The 18624-nt window shown below is 35.9% G+C and overlaps 1 protein-coding gene across 4 annotated transcripts in view; it reads left to right on the forward strand.

The window, feature by feature from the left end:
- The window catches only part of LOC136251039 (E3 ubiquitin-protein ligase rnf213-alpha-like), a 148213-nt gene that overhangs the window by 68250 nt on the left and 61339 nt on the right, over window positions 1–18624 (forward strand). For all 4 annotated transcript variants that reach the window (XM_066043416.1, XM_066043417.1, XM_066043418.1 and 1 more), the window contains 14 exons: window positions 1326–1628; window positions 1733–2328; window positions 2376–2538; window positions 2599–2792; window positions 7375–7746; window positions 7834–8732; window positions 8784–8881; window positions 8951–9025; window positions 9076–9182; window positions 10830–10968; window positions 11689–11890; window positions 13170–13416; window positions 13472–13606; window positions 14491–14602. In XM_066043416.1, the coding sequence (XP_065899488.1) occupies window positions 1326–1628; window positions 1733–2328; window positions 2376–2538; window positions 2599–2792; window positions 7375–7746; window positions 7834–8732; window positions 8784–8881; window positions 8951–9025; window positions 9076–9182; window positions 10830–10968; window positions 11689–11890; window positions 13170–13416; window positions 13472–13606; window positions 14491–14602 (3642 nt within the window). The remainder of the gene's footprint in view (window positions 1–1325; window positions 1629–1732; window positions 2329–2375; window positions 2539–2598; window positions 2793–7374; window positions 7747–7833; window positions 8733–8783; window positions 8882–8950; window positions 9026–9075; window positions 9183–10829; window positions 10969–11688; window positions 11891–13169; window positions 13417–13471; window positions 13607–14490; window positions 14603–18624) is intronic.

An 18624-nucleotide genomic window follows, 5' to 3' on the forward strand; every position in this document is an offset into this window, starting at 1 on the left:
TATGGTAACGTTTGAAGCATCCATCCTATGGCTATGCAATTTATGTCATTCTACTTGTGATGTAACAAGGATTAAAACGATACCAAGGAATTTTCTTAACGCTAAATAGTGAGACCAAAACTGCCCTGTAAATGACTTTTTGGCAAGGAAACACGCCAACCCTTTACAAACATTTATAAAATCTGTATCTTGATGGTGATTGCTCCTATCAACTTGCAACAAGTTCCATTTGTTTCACCATAAATTTTTCTATCAGGCCATATATGACTCAAGTGAGTAAACCCACTATCAAATTAAAGACGTGGCAAGATATTTAAAACATGGAGATGTGACTTGCTGTTGTTCATTGCTGCATAACAAGTAAGGCACTGTAGTTACAGTGTTCATTTAACCTTCTCCAAGTAGCCCAGTGGACATATTTTTGAACAATGTGTTGTTTTAGGCTATAAGAATTAAGTACCCTCCTAACATCACCATGCGTGCCCATATTGTGTAAGCACATATTCCCCAAAAATTCTTTGTGGGTTAAAGGATTAGCTATAAAACGTGGTCAAGAGCATACCAAATCCTATGGACAACGGAACATGTACGTAGCTCCATAAATAGTGAAATTCAAACATGGCAACCAAATTCTAATAATTGTATTTCCTTATACATAAGGATTCTTGTGTGCACTTTTTGATATTGTTGAAACTTACATTTTCATCTGCCTGCCTGCCTGCCTGCCTGCCTGCCTGCCTGCCTGCCTGCCTGCCTGCCTGCCTGCCTGCCTGCCTGCCTGCCTGCCTGCCTGCCTGCCTGCCTGCCTGCCTGCCTGCCTGCCTGCCTGCCTGCCTGCCTGCCTGCCTGCCTGCCTGCCTGCCTGCCTGCCTGCCTGCCTGCCTGCCTGCCTGCCTGCCTGCCTGCCTGTGTTTCTTTTGGGTTTCAGATGAGTCTGTGCCTTCTTCGCCTCATCCTTCCATTTATCTTAAATTAGGCTGGTCATTGTGTTCTTCACATGCAACATGTATCACATGTAGTATTAAAAGATCAACTAATTATGGAATTTTATCTAGGCCACAAACATTCCAGCTGTATAAAGAGGTGTAAAGTTTTCTAGTATGTAATTACAGAGATGTCGTATTAAAGGTATATATGATCATCAGATTTGTTCACATTAACACATTGCAGTCTCATACATTTTCCATCACCATGCATATACAAGTACATATATCACAAGTAATTTACACTACCAAAGTTTTGAAGGCTATCTTTTTTTACAATTGAGCTGTTTTTTAGTCTAGGTAGCTATCAATATTGGACATTATGCACTTTTTATCTTGTAGCATACAATGATGACCTTGCCCAGGAATATAATGATGAATCCAAGAAGAAGTGTAAACAGGCCTCCATAATTATCAAAGATTTGTCAGAAAGACTGGAGCATGGGAAAATTACCATTCATGAACTTGACATGCTGACTAAGGACAAGGACAAAACAATAAAGTTGTTGCCCTCTGTTGTATCAAACCTCGATGCTGACAATGTGGAAAAATTACTAAATCAAAGAAATTGTGATGTTAAAAAGTTTGTTGAATATTGTTCTCTGGTGAAAATGTTATTGTGTTATTGCAAAGATATTGCGAAAGGTATGAATGTACTGTATACACAGCTGTATGATTGTGTGCTTATATTTCACTAACAATGTATTGCTTTGGATCACTCAAATATATTCTGGTTTTGTGATACACAGGTGATCTTATAGACAATTTAGAAGATGGTCTTAGAACTGTTGACTCAGAAGAAGAATATTGCCAGCTAAAAATATGCCAATTATATGAAGTGATCAATGGAATAGAAGTTTATGCCATTTTGAATATAGAGGATAAGGATGTCTTGGACATGTTGAAGCCATTTTCTATAATGATGCGAGATAATAAAACTGTCATAGCCGATGCTATTTGGAATGATCATGTTAGAAAGCAAGTGAGTGGTATTAAGTTATCTCTCCCTGAGGTTGCCACAGTTGTATGGTCTCCATGTCTTATGGAAATTCAACAAACTGTTGAGAGGTTTCATGACAGATCAGTGACACTGCAAGAAGTTGATCACTATCTGAAGGATATTTCAACACACAATTTACGGCAAGAAGTTTTCACATTTGTAGAGGGTTGTAACAAATGCTTAAAGCCAGCGGCATCTGTCACTTGGGTATCCAATTTTGTGGTATCTGTTGAAAGATATCGGGTTGTCTGTCAGGCGCACTGTGCATCTGAGCTTGTATTAAAAGCAAAGGATGCGTTGATGATAACTGGGGACTTTAAGAAACTGGAAAGCCTTAAGGAAAAGGTACTGCTGTTTAGCTTTTAAGTTACATTTATTATAGCATTGTTTAGATATCTAAACATATGACAGTGTCTTTGAAGAAATTTGAGGATGAAGGCTATCATGAGATTGAAGGTTTAGAAAATATAGCAAGCAGTCAAGACTACATGAAATTCCTGAAAGTATTATCAAACAGTCGATCTTTTATTGAGTGGCTGCAACGAGAAACAACTGGTATGTATGAATTACAAGATGTATACATAGGTAACTACATATGCTATGTTTATTGTATAGATGTTATAGAGTTACAAAATTTGATTTCAATGTTTGAAGAGGATGTTTGTACAATGGATCGAATTGCACAGCTGCATACAGTGGGATCAGCCATAGCTCCACTAGTGTATGATCTTAAGAAGGACAGTAATCTTGATGAGTTTTTAAGGGCATTTAATTTGTTAAAAATTGATGCCAAACTTTCTGCATTACTTGTAAGTTAACCTTCATGTAATCATATATACAGCATGTCCCTAACAATATTTAGTGATGTGCGATATGCCTGAAAGGGTATATCTATCTATCTCGCATATCAATATTTGATTGTGCATTCATGGAACTATGAAGGTGTGATTTTTTGCAATTTAACAGTGTAGCTTGGTTGTTTAGCAGTTTTCTAGACTCTTTAAGCTTGTAATATAACAGTGCAATGGAGTAATATTGCAGCTGGTAGTGAGTGTTAATCGGATGGCTGCAGTTTCAAGGCTGCCCAGGTCCAGTCATGGATTTTTTCTTCTTTCTCTTCCTTTTCAAACACACTTTCTGTAACAACTTTAAACAGGCTGTAAGACCAGGTGTCCTACAGACCTTCAGCACTTGTGCTGTAAAGCCTTAATAAATAATAAAATAAATTTAATTAAACTTACGTACTATAGAAGTCTAGCAGTATAGCATGGTTTGCTAGACTGTGAACCATCCAGTGTGTTATATAACAGTGCCACAGGGTAACAGCTGGTACACACGATTATGAAAAGTTTTGGCTGCCTACATATTTAATTGCACTTAGAGTTCTTTTACAACTTTGTATGGTATATTGCGTAGCATATGCATATCAGTGTTGTGATACAGCTTGAGCATTGTGATATTTCAACATAGCGATATGTATTGCACATCACTAATAATATTCAACTGCCTTTAATTTTGGAATACTTATTGCACAAATATGCAGTTACATTAACAAGCTTATATTTAGAAAATGTGGTTAAATATAAAATCATAGTCCTATCAGAAGCATATCAGGTCACTGTGAATGTGCATTTGGGCTAGATTATACGTACCAATACTGCTAAGTCATCTTGAATAAAGAAGTGGCGCCTTCTGTAGCTTGCCCCTATCACTCTTTACTAGTTGTCATCTTCTTCATGCAATGCAGCCATACTGAGATGTTAGTTTTGTGTGTCTCAACACTTTCTTTTAGTGGAGAAGCATATTGCGATGCCACAAAATTGTATGAAGCACTTACACTACTGTAAGAGGGAGTACACTTATAATGTTCTGTGCATATAGTAACCTTGCCCCTTAATTGCCTAGCTGCACTTATAGCAATTTGTTTCACTACTAAATTGAGTATGGCAGCTACACCCTTTAATGATCTAGCTGAATTTATGACAATTACTTTCAGTGCAAAAAACAGGACACAACAATATTGCCCTTGACCTGCTAAGGAAAGATTGGGATACAACAGTCACCCTATAGTAACAGCTGTGTGCAACCTTCTACTAAAACAGTTGCATGTGTATGTCATAGCTTTGCTATTACAAATAAGTTGATTTGTTACTTTTAAATCCAGAAAATAACTGTGTATGACCATTCTATCAATTATTTTAGCTGATTAATTTTAGTTTTTTAATACGGCATCCAAGTTGTTAAAATTATTAATTACATATTGTAATTTTTATTTTCGTGCAAAAATTTTTCATGGTAGAAATTTTTGTGTAAAAATATTTTCATATGATTTATGTGAATATTATATAGAGTAGTTCGATCTTATGTAAAAAAATTTTCGTGTAAGAATGTTTGCGTACAAAAATTATTTTACAACAAACAAAAAAGAGTTAATTACAATAGTGATTTGGTTTGCCATACATTAGTTCCACTTGTAAGATTGCAATTAATCCCAAATCGCATGGTTTTTATTTCGACATCTGGTATTACCATAGATGTCCTATTGCATGGCAACAATGTGGTTGCTTAGCAATGGTTGCCTAGTTGCTAAGGTAAATGGTTGCTATACAACAATTACTAAGCCTTTTGCAGTGGTCTATTTGTGTTGCCTTTCTGTTGCTTATTTATTTGTGACTGTATGTTGGAAAAAAAATCCAAATCACATATTAGGAATTTCAAGATAAACAGTTTCAAGTCAGTATAACTTGCCAAGGATAACAAGCATGCGTATGAAATTTGCACGAGAGATGCATCAATCTATTACCTTTCAGGCCACTTCCAGTACTTAAAACTGCTTGACGGTTTCCCACCAAATAACACAGAAAATCTGAATGAAGTAGATCACGTGTGCTCACAAAGGGGCAAAAGGTGGGGGTGGTGGAGTGGGCAAGAGATAGACTTCAAAATGGAGGCACACCGCAATTGAAATCCAGATACGAGATTACAGGGCAGTGCTGGCTTCTTAGTGGCTGATACGCAGCGAAATCAACAGAAATAACATTTAGCTAACCATATCAGACCATCCAGCAATACACCACTGGTTCTTGCCAAATCATGTCCTTCACAAGGCCAGAAATTGCCATTTGAGCTTGCCACATCACCTAGAAAAGATGTCTCTTTAAACCAGTCTCGAGTAGTTTGAATAATGCTGAGGGTCAAAACTAGTAGTATGATAGTATAGCTACCCACTAGTTTTATTTTTCCTAATGTGCAATTTGGATTGGTTTTTGTAAAATCTGGTCACATTTATTTATTTTATATTTATTTTATTAATGTACAGACTCAGATATGAGTATTGTCATACATGTGTGTATGCAGATGTAATACATGTAGTAAGTAAGTCTAAATAATGTAGATTATATAGTCTCTCTCCGAAGGTTGGTTAGTCAGGTGAATTTATCAGGTAAGGTTGGTAAGCTTAGTAACAGTTGGTAAGCTTGGTAAGCTTAGTAATTAAGTTGCTATACCATAAATTATGCACAGAAGTGTCTCCTCAACTGTTTTATAGTGTTTTCTTTAGAAGATTTTCTAAGCTAAACCTCAAAACTGCTCTTTATTTTTGTACACATACAAAGGGGACATACTCCATTTCAAATTGACAGGATATGCTATTCCGGTAGCTACATAGTTTTTCACTTGTTAAACACCTGCTACAACACATAGGCAAACCTTCTTTTAAACAGTTCCAAATTCGGACCCTCGCAAATAAACATGGCCAATTGGTTTACAAGAAAGCTAACCTTCAATACAGTCCATAAACATGCTTATTTCACATAGTAAAGGTTTTTTCTGTAGCTTTAAGCTTTTTTGCTCACATAAGTGTGTGGACAGACACATACACATGCAGATACATGTTTTTCATAAATCAATTCCAGAAAATCATAACATGCCTACAGCCGGCCTTTCAGCCAGCTGAAAAGGTGTATACTTACTTTAAAGAGTAAACAGACTAATGTATTTCAATTTAAGGGACTTAAACAATAAAAGTACATGTAGCAAACAAGATATTTAAATGATAGTATCACAAATACGTACGTAGCTACATGTGTATGTGGAAATTCCATACTTTGGCATTAGACAAATTGTGATAGCATGTCAATGTATGTATATAGTAACAATGTTGTAATACCATGCATCATTCATATCTCTTGTCTCACTATATAGTTCATTGTTTGGATCCCTCTCTCCTTTTACATTAAATATACTAGTCTTTGCTTGAACCTTTTGTTTTATTGCTTAATTAGCATTGGTACCTGCCCTGCATACATGTAAGGCCATGTTCTGCACTTGCAGTTTTTGTATTAACTGACCTTCCTGCAATAACCTGATCTAATGGACCGGAAAGCAAGCGCTAAACATTAGTGATGCCATTATATTATGAATGTTTTAATATCACAATATCATGGGACTTGCAGCAAGATTGAGATACTCTAAGTAACCCAAATTCAGCAGCCCGGTACCATATTTTGATAGAACAGTCACATGTGTATCTCATAGCTATTCTGTAACAAAATCATAATTATCAAATAACAATATTCAAGTGATAAAATGTAGTGAAACAAGATATAAATGATGGTGTTACAACTAGTGATGTGCAATATACCGAAAAATTACCGACATTTCAATATTTTTTCAATACCGATACCATACCGAATCATTATATTGAATAATATTTTGATAATTTACAACGTTTGGTGTGTGGTAGTGTACTCACAACAGAAGTGAAACTCAGTTTTGTACAGTTTAGCCATTTTACAAGGCATCTACCAGTTTCCAAGGTTTGTTATTAGCTTCACCACAAATTCTATTTAAAGCATAACTGTAAATATTTGACTGCTAATGCAATTAATCAAAAGGAAAAAAATACCAAAAAAGTATCGAAATTTCAATATTTTATGAAATATCATACCGATACCGTACCGAAACCAAAATCCTAATATCGCACATCACTAGTTGTAAGTTGAGATTATCCCTTCAGTTAGTTTCATTGGTATAGCTTCAAGGCTGATGGACGTTCTTCGCACAATCTTTTCTCCTCTTCCACTCAACGGTTAATCCATACTCATGAGATTGCACATTCAAGCAATCAGTGACACTCCAGCAATTCTAGTCTTTCACTCTATACTACTTGTGTGACTACACATAGTGACAATGTACTCAAGAGACTGTGTATGTCAAAAGAGTGACAAGTCCTTGATCTTCATGTATTAATTCTGTATTCTGGTGCTAATGACAAGCACATGTATTAAAAATGTGTGTTGGCATTGGGTAGAAAATAAATGCATCATTATGCCTGAGCAGTACACATGCGTGCATAACTATACCATCACTTAAGTTCCTGTTTTAATTTAGGCAATTTGTTCTAAAGATCTTCGTTTTTATAAGCAAGTCAAAGATTTTCGAATGCCAGTTGAAATTGGTACATATGATCAGGTTAAAGCTATTTTAGAGGATGGAGAATATTTTATTGGTAGCAAGAAGCAATGTATCTTTCATCGTGTGGAAGACATAGTGACCCTTAGAATCAAGAAGTCTGCAGCAAAACAGAGATATAATCTTAACGATTTAAAGGAGTTGGAAAGTAAAGTGGTTTTAATTAGAGACCATAGTTCATCAACCACAAAAGCACAGCATAGCATAGCAGAAGGTGTGGTATCTGCTGATCACCATTCCTCAATTGTCAGTGATAAACTAGCATCAAAGGACATTGAAAAGTTTTTAAATGTAAGAGGTATACACAACTAACATCTGTATATTCAATGCAAAGGAGTAATGTGTATGTATATATGTGACTTGATTTTTTTTATGTAGATACTTCATCTTGTTGTTCACATTGCTGATTCACTTCTGCACCTTCAAAGAGCTGGAAATCCACAGTACATTGACTGGTTCAAATCATGTTCTTGTAATACAGTGAATGAGAAAGAACTGGAAGACTTAAATCAACGAATGAAAAGAGAATTGCAAGACTGGCTGACTAATGTATCCAGTCTAAGAAAAAGATTGTATGCATTAAACTATTTTACATGCTTGCAGTTGCTGAAAATTAGTTGCGAATTTTACCAGTTGATAAATAATCCAGAGCACCATATTAACAAGGAAATTTTCTTGTTATTGTTGAGTGTATCGCCAGACTTAACTGTTGAAAGTGTAAAACAGGTTATGTCTTCCACTGAAGCACAGACAATTGCTTTAAAAAGTGTTTGCTTTAACCCACTGCCTTCAACTCAAGATGAGACATTTTACATTATTGGAGAAATTGATGTTGAAGTAGAGAATTTGTCTGAGGAAGAGAAAGAGATTTTTACTTCTGTAACTACAGATTTTGAATATGATCCACATTTGGTGTTAACAGCATTGCGTCATAAAGGTTGTGATGAAGAGGCTGTGATAGACTGGTGTATGGATAATGCCAAAATGTATGAAATTAAGTCTACTAGTGATAATCTTCCTGTTAACAAGCCAGAGAGTATTGAAATAGATAGCTCTAATTCAACTGTTAAGGAATTGGTAGATTTGGAGTTTTCTGAAGCTGTAGCAATAGAAGCAGTGAAAGCATGTGGAGAAGATATAGGAAAATGCCTAGATTATTGTAGCACACAGATTCTATCCAAAAGCTTTAGGGAATCTAATAATGGTCTTCCAAATGAGGAGTTATCTATCGAAATGGATACAGCATCTGCTGACAACACTGATTCTTCATTGTCAAAGTATGCAAAAGCCACTTCCTGTTAATTAATGTTTTGTGTGCTCTTTCACAGCTCCAATTCTATTGAAGATTTATCACTTGAGGTTTTCTCTAATTTTATTACTTTGGAAGGCACAGGAATGTTACTAGATGAACTGGCTAAAGTTGTCAGTAAGTCTACGTAAAGCTCTTTGTATAAGTATATGTGAATGTGTATTTCCTTTGGTTGTCTTTTTATAGGCAAAGTTCAAAGTCCTCGACCATTTCCAAGCAGTCTAGAGAGAGGGACTCCTAACTTTCTTAGTGTTGCCCCATGTGAGTCAATTTAGAGGTGTATATTAAAGTAACTCTAAATATCTGTATAGGTGAGGTTTTCAAAGCTGTGGTTTCTCTTTATGCCAGAGATAAAACGTCGCCATTACCTTCACTTGATGAAGTGCTTATTTGTAATCATGAGACCACTGTAGAAGAGGTGCAAAACTACATGCATGCATTGTGTTTGTTGATGTGTGTATACATATTATTGTGATATATAGTGTGGTATTTATGTAATTGTGCTTATTTCACTGCAAGTACAAGGAAAAAATAAAAATTGTACATTTGAGTAATGATTATAGAAATAAAACAAGGGACACAACTGCAGCTTATACTAGTGCGCATGTAATTCCTACTTCAGTCATATACAGCATAGCCATGGTTGAAGCGCCCACTAGTATAACTACAGCTTTGGACAACCTCCCTTCTTTCATTGCTTTTTATTTCTATGATCCCTACTCAGATATATAATTTTTATACTTGTTTGCTTACTATTTTGTATTAACATAATTCATTGTTGGTGAGCCAGCACATACCGCAACAAAGTAAAGAATAGCACCAGGCAAATATTAACTGCACGAATGTATGTGCATCCCAACTATCAATTACTGAAAAAAGATGTGACAATTTTGCTTCATTTTCAGCTATGTTCCACCCATTATGTAGTGATACCTATGTATGGATGATTCTCTTGATAGCCAACACTGAAGCTATGACACCTTAACATTAATCAACATGTGATTCCTACAATGCAGTATTACTGTACTGTATAATACTTTTTTTGTAATTTACATAATACATACTTTATCATACATTATGTATTGTATTGTATTCATTGTATACCATTGTATAGTGTTATTATTATTGCCTTGTAATTGTTACATTATGTAACAATTACAAGGGAAAATTAGGAATTTGAGTTTGTAAATTTGATTAGGGATCAAAGAAATATAAAGTAGTGAAACAAATGAGGTTGCCTATATCTGAAGGTATACATATTAGTGGACATCTACGTAGATCCCTAATCAAACATAAAATTCCTAATTTTGCCTTGTACTTGTGTATTATGTCTGGTGAACCCCATGCATATATTGCATTAGGAAAGAATGGCACCAGGCTTATTGTTTATGTTTTATGATTAATCTACCTATATACTGACTTTTGGTTAATTCCTTTAAGTGATTGGACTGATAGGCATGGCAAGCATTCAGTTTTTATTTAGAAGACTTGATTGCTTAATTTTAAAGTGTTGGTTATCTTCATGGTATTTCTTCCAAACCACAAAAGGTTTGCAGTTTGATAGTTGACCTATCCACATACTGATTTTCAGCTCTTTCCCATTAATGGTTTTCCCTGTAGGCATGACAACATATTGGTATAATCATTAATAATTATGAAACTAGTTATTGGAAATCAGATAATGCATTTGAATTCATGGCAGATTTTGTAAGTGTGCGAAAAGAAGAAAGCCAAATTTTGAAGGCTGGTATCTTGGGAATGCTTGGAGTGGTTTTGCTTGGATTTGGTATGTGGACTACTGAAGGTGTAAGCACTTCCACAGTAAAAGTAGTCATGTTTTGTTAGGGCAACATGGAGCTACATGTGCGTGAGAATCACAATGTTGTTCTTCCCACCAATAGTGTGCTTCTTGGGCTGCACGACACACTAGTGTATCTTGATAGTAGGCAGTTACATTGATCTAAATGTTGCTACACCATACAGATTTGTCCATGCATGTATGTAGGTACCAGTGGTTACCTATCATTCACAGTAATTGACTCTACTTATGTTTACTTATGTGCAGATCAGTTTGCTGTGGTATAGAGCAGTGAAAGATCCTGACCACAAACGAATATTTTGTTTGGTCAGTGGAGAGAAATTATCATACCAAGTGTGTACTGAAGCTCTGGATGAAATGGATAAAATATTGAAAGGAGAAACAGGTATACAATCATCATTGCAGGGATCCAAGCAATGAAACAAGATATATGAATAATGGCATTAAAACATAGCCAAGAAATGACTATGATGGTAGCCAAGAAATGACTATAATGGTAGCAAAAAAATTAATAGCGACAATTTTGTGCTGAATCCTAGTAAAACTTGGAGGAGGCAACACAAATTTACCTATTAAATTTTTTTGCCATTAACCTACCATCAAAGCCATTTCTAGCTACTTTTGATTTCACAGCTTTTTTTCATTGGGGGCTGCAGCTTGACTGTTTTTAGTAGTAGTATTATTAAAATATGGGATAAAAGGCTGACTAGTCTGTAAAACTGATTTATAACAAAACACATGAGCTTATTAGTTATTATGGTGTGAAGTGATGGCTGTAAGCTGTGTATAGTTTGTCCTTTAGCCTTGCAGCAGGCAGGCAGACGAGCATACCAAACATGAGATTTTAAAATTGTTTATTTGTTCCTCTGTAAGTGTTTTCTTGTTTTTAATGCTATATTTGATGTTAGATACACTAAGACTCTTCCATATAGATGCTTTTCACTTTGTATAATATTTCTATGATGATTCTTGATAGCAGCATGTCAGGAGGCAACATTCTGTTTTAGGGGCTATCTCTACTATACAATACTATATGATATTTCTTCATGCTTATATCGTAATGCCTTGCTATAACATCACTAGTGCATACTAATGTTCATAACAGGTTATCACTTGGTGATTGTGTGCAGCAATGAGCACAAAGAAGAAAAGTCTTACATTATGGAACATTTGCAGTTATCCTATAGAGATGCTGCAGCAGTCATAGCCAAAGATGATGTTATTTATAGTTACCTGAATCATCACATGTCAAGGAATGTCACATACGAAAGTCAGAAGATTTTTGCTTCTGATGTGGATTGCAAAAAGTAAAAGGCTTGTGTAGTTACTGTATTTTTTGTTGTAAATGGAATTTTAAATTTGCTGATTCTTAATAATTGAGTTTTGGTGTTATGTGGGAAAGGTAAAAATTATATACCAGTTTCAGGTAATCCATCATGTCAACTTGATGGACTGAAAAATACCCTCAAATTTTTACCTGAAGTGCTTCCAAAAGCTTGTATACTAAACAAATCATTCGCCATTTTAACAAAGTTCTACTGGCTCTTTACTAACTATCTACTTAACCTGAACAACTGACTGACCCTCATACAACTAAAAGTAATCCATATTATTGAAGTGGCTGTGCATCAAAAGCCATAGCGAAACTTGTAGTAGAGCGGCTAACTGAAAAAATCATTCACTTTTTGATAAAAGCACCAATCTTGGTACAACATTTGCTTAATTTATACTATTTTATATTAGATATAGTGCCATTAAAATTACCAATCATATCATGCTCAAAGAACCTGAAAAGTAAAAGCAATAGAAAATGTATTAAGGAAGCCATAAAAGTGCATTGAGCTGGCTCTATAGGAAATATACTGAAACTTTACATCTGAATAGACAAGCAAGGAATGGCCATTTCCAAAAGCTGATCAGGGGAGTTGCCCATCCAGGTCATTAGCTTGTCATGTTAAGAAGCACAGAGGGTCATAATGTATGAAGCCGTAGATGTGCAATACATTGTTTTCTGTTGGATCATACCTCTACTTTTAACACTGAAATATTGGCTCCATTAGAAAGGTTTAAAAACAGGTCATTTTAACACATTTTGAAAGATTTTCTGTAAATTTGAGATACATTCATGCTATTTAAGCAAAAGGATTTTGTGTGCACTTGTATGGTTTCCTGGCTAGCTAGAGATGGGCTTATAACCTAGTTATAAAGTTTCAAAACGTGCCCTAAGGCAATGATATTTTGATGTGGCACTGTATCTCAAATGATATAGTATACTTTACTCAACTTCCACAGAAAATTTGGTGCTTTATCACAAAGCAAAGGATTTCATCAACATTTTTTGCTTAGCCGCTCTACTATTGAAAACTACATAGGTGTACACCAATCCTGTACAGTCAATTTTGTGGTCGAGATATGTCTATTTATGTGTCAATGTGTGCAGTAGTACTCAATAGTAAACACCATAGAAGTTAACTTTTTCACCACAATGAGAAATTTCCAGTTCAATCGTATTGAGTTTATAAGATGTAGCTGCTTCAGCACATTGTACTGGTGTGATCTCCATAAAGTATTTCTGTTCCACTACAGATGCTCTGTTCGTGTAATAAGATCAGAAAGAACTGGGATGGGGAAATCACTATATATTAGTAGAATGGAAAGGGAATTAAAGAAAAAGTTCAAAAAGGAAGTAAAGCACCCAATACGTGTCATCATTCCAATACATGGACCAGATGTTGATCTTGATGCAGTAATGAAACATTTGCAGCATCACATGACCAATGTTGATCCTATCAATCCACCAGCTCAGATTTTTCATTTTGACATAGCACCTTCTGTAAGTCTGATTTGCAGCAATAAACAATGTGTACTAAATCTGTCTGTTGTTGCAGGTAATAGACAATGTGGATGCTCTGCTATTTAGTATTTTAGTCTTAAAAGGCTTTGTTGATAGCTCTGGTACAGTGTGGAGGTGTTTTCCTCAGCAGTTGTATTTAGTGGAAGTAACTTATAGACTAAAAAAACAGGTACGTACATGTGCATACACTGTACATCACTTAGTATTATATGTACAAATTTAAGGGCATAAATTATTTACAGATCAACAACACTAGGTGTATTTTTGAAGAATACTTGTTTAATGTACAGTATACCCTAATGCATTATACAGAGTGAACCCTGAAATTCTACTATAAATATACCAGAGAAAAAAGTTTTGATGTAAAGTCTCTGATTCCCTACTATATACACAAGCTTTTTTGTCGGTAGCCATCTTGCAAATCCTTATAGTGGGATAGTGATTAATAAATATGTGAGTCAATCTAAAATAATAGCATATTTTTTCAGATTATTTATTTACTGTTGGAGTTACAGAGTTACAAAGTAGTAGCAACTGAAAGATCAATTTTTGTCCTGAAACTATTTGGAAATAAACTAAATTACAGGTGCTTAATGTAGCTTACAAATAATATTATAATGATACACAGAGTTGAAACTCATACCATCATGTTTACCATGGGCAGGCGAATCCATTGCTGTATCTGCATATCTTTTCTTCACCACAAAGTTGAATCCAGAGAAGAAAAATCAACACCTTACTATCTTTCTGAGATGATGTTACCACACCTTTATATCTCGCTTCTCCTCCAATGTACAAAAACATAACATGCTCCTCTTGAGTAGGTAAATAGGATGATATGCTGTCTTCACCAAGAGCAACTGTTTTAAAATAATATGCACGTGTACACTGTACCCATTGTAATAATACTGTAAAATTTAGTCTTGCACTATTATGTCAGGTTTTGCAGATCCAGTCACATACAGAGAGTCAATGAACAGCAAAATTGATGTCCCTTACAAATATGTTCATGTATGGCATATATGTCATTTAATTATGCTTTATGCTATTTAGGGCAAAGATTTTGATGATACAAAGAATTCCAACACTCTGGAGTTTCTGAAATTTATTCCTACTCTTACTTGCTGTAGTCCTATGCAAGCTAGCATAGCTGTCATAAGCAGAGGTTTGTCAAGTGTTTGATATACTAGCTATTTAAAAAATTAAAAATTTCAAAAGGAAGTAGGGGTTGATATGATATACACGCTACAAAAAGTAAGGAAACAAGCTCAAAAATGTTACAGCTGAAATGAGAAATGATCCAGCAGTAAAAAGTAAGGAAATAAGATTAGATGACTACTTGCTAAAATGAGACACACTTTAATGCCTACTTTTGTCTAGCAATTTGAAATGAGACCATCAAATTAGCCAAAAGTAGGGATTAAAGTGTGTCTCGTTTTAGCAAGTAGTCTAATCTTGTTTCCTTACTTTTTACTGCTGGATCATTTCTCACTTCAGCTGTAACATTTTTGAGCTTGTTTCCTTACTTTTTGTAGCATGCATATTAAATAGCTAGTTTGTTTACTTTTTTTGTCTAGCTAGCTAGCTAGCTATATTATACTCTTTTTGTTTCCACATAGTATAGATATCACTTGAAGCAGGTGTCTTTTACCTTTGTATGCAATAAACGCCTCTAAAATAATTATTGTCTTGTCTTTTAAAGCTATTACAGCAACTGTTTAAAGCTTAAGAGTGGAATCCTCGCTTTTAGAAGTCTGGATCCCGAAGTGGATCCGCCCCTCAAAGACATTATTAGCTAGCTACCTCACAAAAAAGCTAAATTGGTGTAATTAAAGCTATAAAACGACTACCCAGCATTAACAAATGCTAGAGACAACTCCTTGGGTACTACACTCGTTCACCCTCATCTTACGCACACGTATTCACACTTCGTTAAAATTGCGTGTTTAGATTGTGATGTGCGCTGCAACTATTAAGTGCTGCAGCTATTAATTATCCTTTGAGAAGAACAAAGAAGCGAATGAATGATGAAAGCAAACAGTGGACAGAACGTAATCGGAACAACAGATTCGTGAATCCACCATCATTACCTTGGCTGTCTGAATTTCTGGAGCCGTACACCTAGCACTACCGGGTCTTACAGCAGGCAGGCTGGCAGGCGAAATGTAGGTGAATTTCAAAATTTTTAAAACTCACTGTACATCAAAACATTCGACTTATCGCTTCATTTACCCAAGTCATTATAACAGTACTAATGCATTCCAGGTGGTTTTTCGGGTAAAACTTATTGCAAGGCCATTTTTTTAAGGTGCGAAAATACACGAAACCATATGATTTCTTACCAATCCCTACTATACAGTACTATTGTACTGTATGATTTATTTTACATCAAAGAAAATTGGACTATATAGGGTAGTTAAACCCCATAATGTTCAAAAGCCTTGAAATAAGAGGACTTTACACATCAGTTAAAAGTATTTAAGTTTAGAAATAATTGTATGTGTCAGGGGCAGATCCAGAAGCTGGTAAAAGGAGGGACACAAACAGGTGGTTGGGGAGAGCTCTTGTTAATTGCTGTCAGTGGCTTTTAAGGAGCAAGCAGTCACCTCTTTGTAGTGTCTCATTGTTGATTTTTGCTATTTTGGCCTTTGCAGATGGTTGTAAAAGGCTATAATGTCTTAAACACCAGCAACACAATAATAATTTTTAGAGTGCATGCATGTATACAATGGCGCAGTTTGACAGCTTCTTTTACTTTGGGTTTGCAATACATATAAATGGTAGTACTATGCATATTTTCATAAGTTATATAAATTAATTTTGGCCTGACAGTTTAGTATTTCAGTTAAAAGAAGTAGCCAGCCATGCATGTCTTCTCCACAAAGGGAGGGGGAAGGAGCTTTCAAGGAGCATTTTCCCCCAAATGCCCCATCCTGGATCCATAATTGTGTGTGGTAATATTACCACTAGCTGCTTGGTAGTATTTACCAGATCACAGAATATTTTGAGAAATAATGCTAGAACTGGTAATATCAAAGGCTTATCCATGTTATCATATCTATTCTATCAGTATTCCAGTACCTCATATGTACCACCATCAATTGCACCTATTTCAAACCCTATGTCATTTTTTTAGTCAACACCTTTAATGTTACATATTTTGACCATGACCTACTAACAGTCTCTTATGTTAGCACCATATAATGAATATAAAAAATTGGAAATTTTAAAAGAGGAATAAGGATTACTGAAAAAGCCACAAAATGAGTTAAAGGATGTTTTTCAAGGTGGTTTTAGGTGTGCTTTCTATTAGGATTTTTGCAAAACACATGGGGGATCCCTACTATGAAGCCACTATTATGGTTCATGATAATTGGTGGCAAGTCATTGAATATAGTCAGCCAATAATTTGCCATTTTTATGCCTAATGGTTTCTGTAATGGTAGAATTGTTATTTAGGATAGTTACATATCATTAGTATTACAGAATTATTCAACTAAGTGTGCACCGTAGTTGGCTGTAGGCTGGCTGGGTACATGTCTAGGTTTTTAACTAAATCATGGTTTATTTGTGTGGGTGTCTACATCAACTTGTTTGTCTTGTTATATTACATTTCAGAAGGCTCTGTTTCATATCGACATGTATTTGGTACAAATACAGGCAATGACAGCCATTTTGAAGAAAATACACGTGACAAAACAACTAAAATGACATAACGTGACTGTTCTCCTATAAAAGGATCACATTGTCAGGTTTCATCGGTTTGGCTCTGACAGTCTACACACGGTGAGACGTTCAACAGAAGAAGAGACAAAGAAAGTCATCGCCAACGTGTGCAATAGCGTCAATGCCATGCAGGCTGAGATAGAGACTCTTAAGAACAGGGCCACATACAGTGGTGATAACCTGGCTTGTTTGCAAAACAGTGACATAGTACCTGGCAACAATGCTTCTCCCAACAAGAGGAGAAGGATTGTTTCTGAAGTAACCAACAGTGGTAACAAAGAGGAGGAAAATCCGTGTGTGGACTTTCGTGTGACTGGCGGAAATGACGGATCAACGAAGCTTGTTGAAATGTCTAAGGAGGCAGCTGCTTTTATTGAAACAGTGTTCAACTTGAAGCTGAAGAATAGTGAGAGGGTGGAGTGCACCAAAAATTTGGAGTTCCTGACTCACAGTGGTTCAAATTCCCCGAATTAGACTGTGGTCGCAGCTACGATCCCCGTTACCACTCATAAGGCAAACAGAGCTGCAAGTCGTCTAGCAGAACTTCTGGATAGACGCAGTAAACCTGCTGGTCTACATATATGTTGGAGAGGGAAGAAGAGTTAGAGCTACCAGCCGAAGTGATTATGGTTATACAAACATCCCTACAGTTGTTAGGAAATGCTAGTGCCCAGAACACTATAGACCAGAGGAAGGCCATTCTGACTCAGACGAATTCCCAACTGAAAAGCCTTGTGAGGGATTATGATTTCAAGGAGGCTGCTCAGAGACAACTTTTGCTACACAAGCAAAGGAGAGACTGGAGGCTGCATCAGCACTCACGAAGACCCTGAATGTCAACAAACAACCTTGACTGGATTTTCAGAAAGGTTACCCCCAAAAGTTCTGGGGCTCTGCCACTACAACAGTGGCCACTACAAACAAAGAGAATGGCAACCCAGCAGAAATTAACATGCTGATTGGTGTGGCATCACCCTGGGCAGTGTGCAATCGGCATATTCAAGCAGTGCACACCCTCAGGGTGCAATCACCACTTACCATGTATTTAGTATGTGTGCATATAAAATAGACATGACTATATAATGTTTTCCTAGCTATACACACCACCCTTCTACCGCACCTAGTTCTATTGCCTACTTTTTCCCTAGTTCTAACCACAACAACATTTTCCACAAAGACATAAAGTGTATGCAACAACACCAAACAAACAAACAGTCACGCAAATATCTACCACATAACATTACACAGTTGCCATAAAATATGCATAACAGCACATGTCAAAGCACAAATAACATTCATACAGATATCTATACACTAGGACTTTGGGGAAAGGGCAACTGAGGAAAATGTTGGAGTAGGACGTAATGACTTGCACAAGCCACACACGACAAGCATTGTGGATATGGAACAATACATAACTGGATTTACAGTTGACCATGAAGCAAATATGTCTTCCAATTA

This window comes from Dysidea avara, chromosome 3 (assembly GCF_963678975.1).
Source record: "Dysidea avara chromosome 3, odDysAvar1.4, whole genome shotgun sequence".
In the NCBI taxonomy this organism is placed as follows: domain Eukaryota; kingdom Metazoa; phylum Porifera; class Demospongiae; order Dictyoceratida; family Dysideidae; genus Dysidea; species Dysidea avara.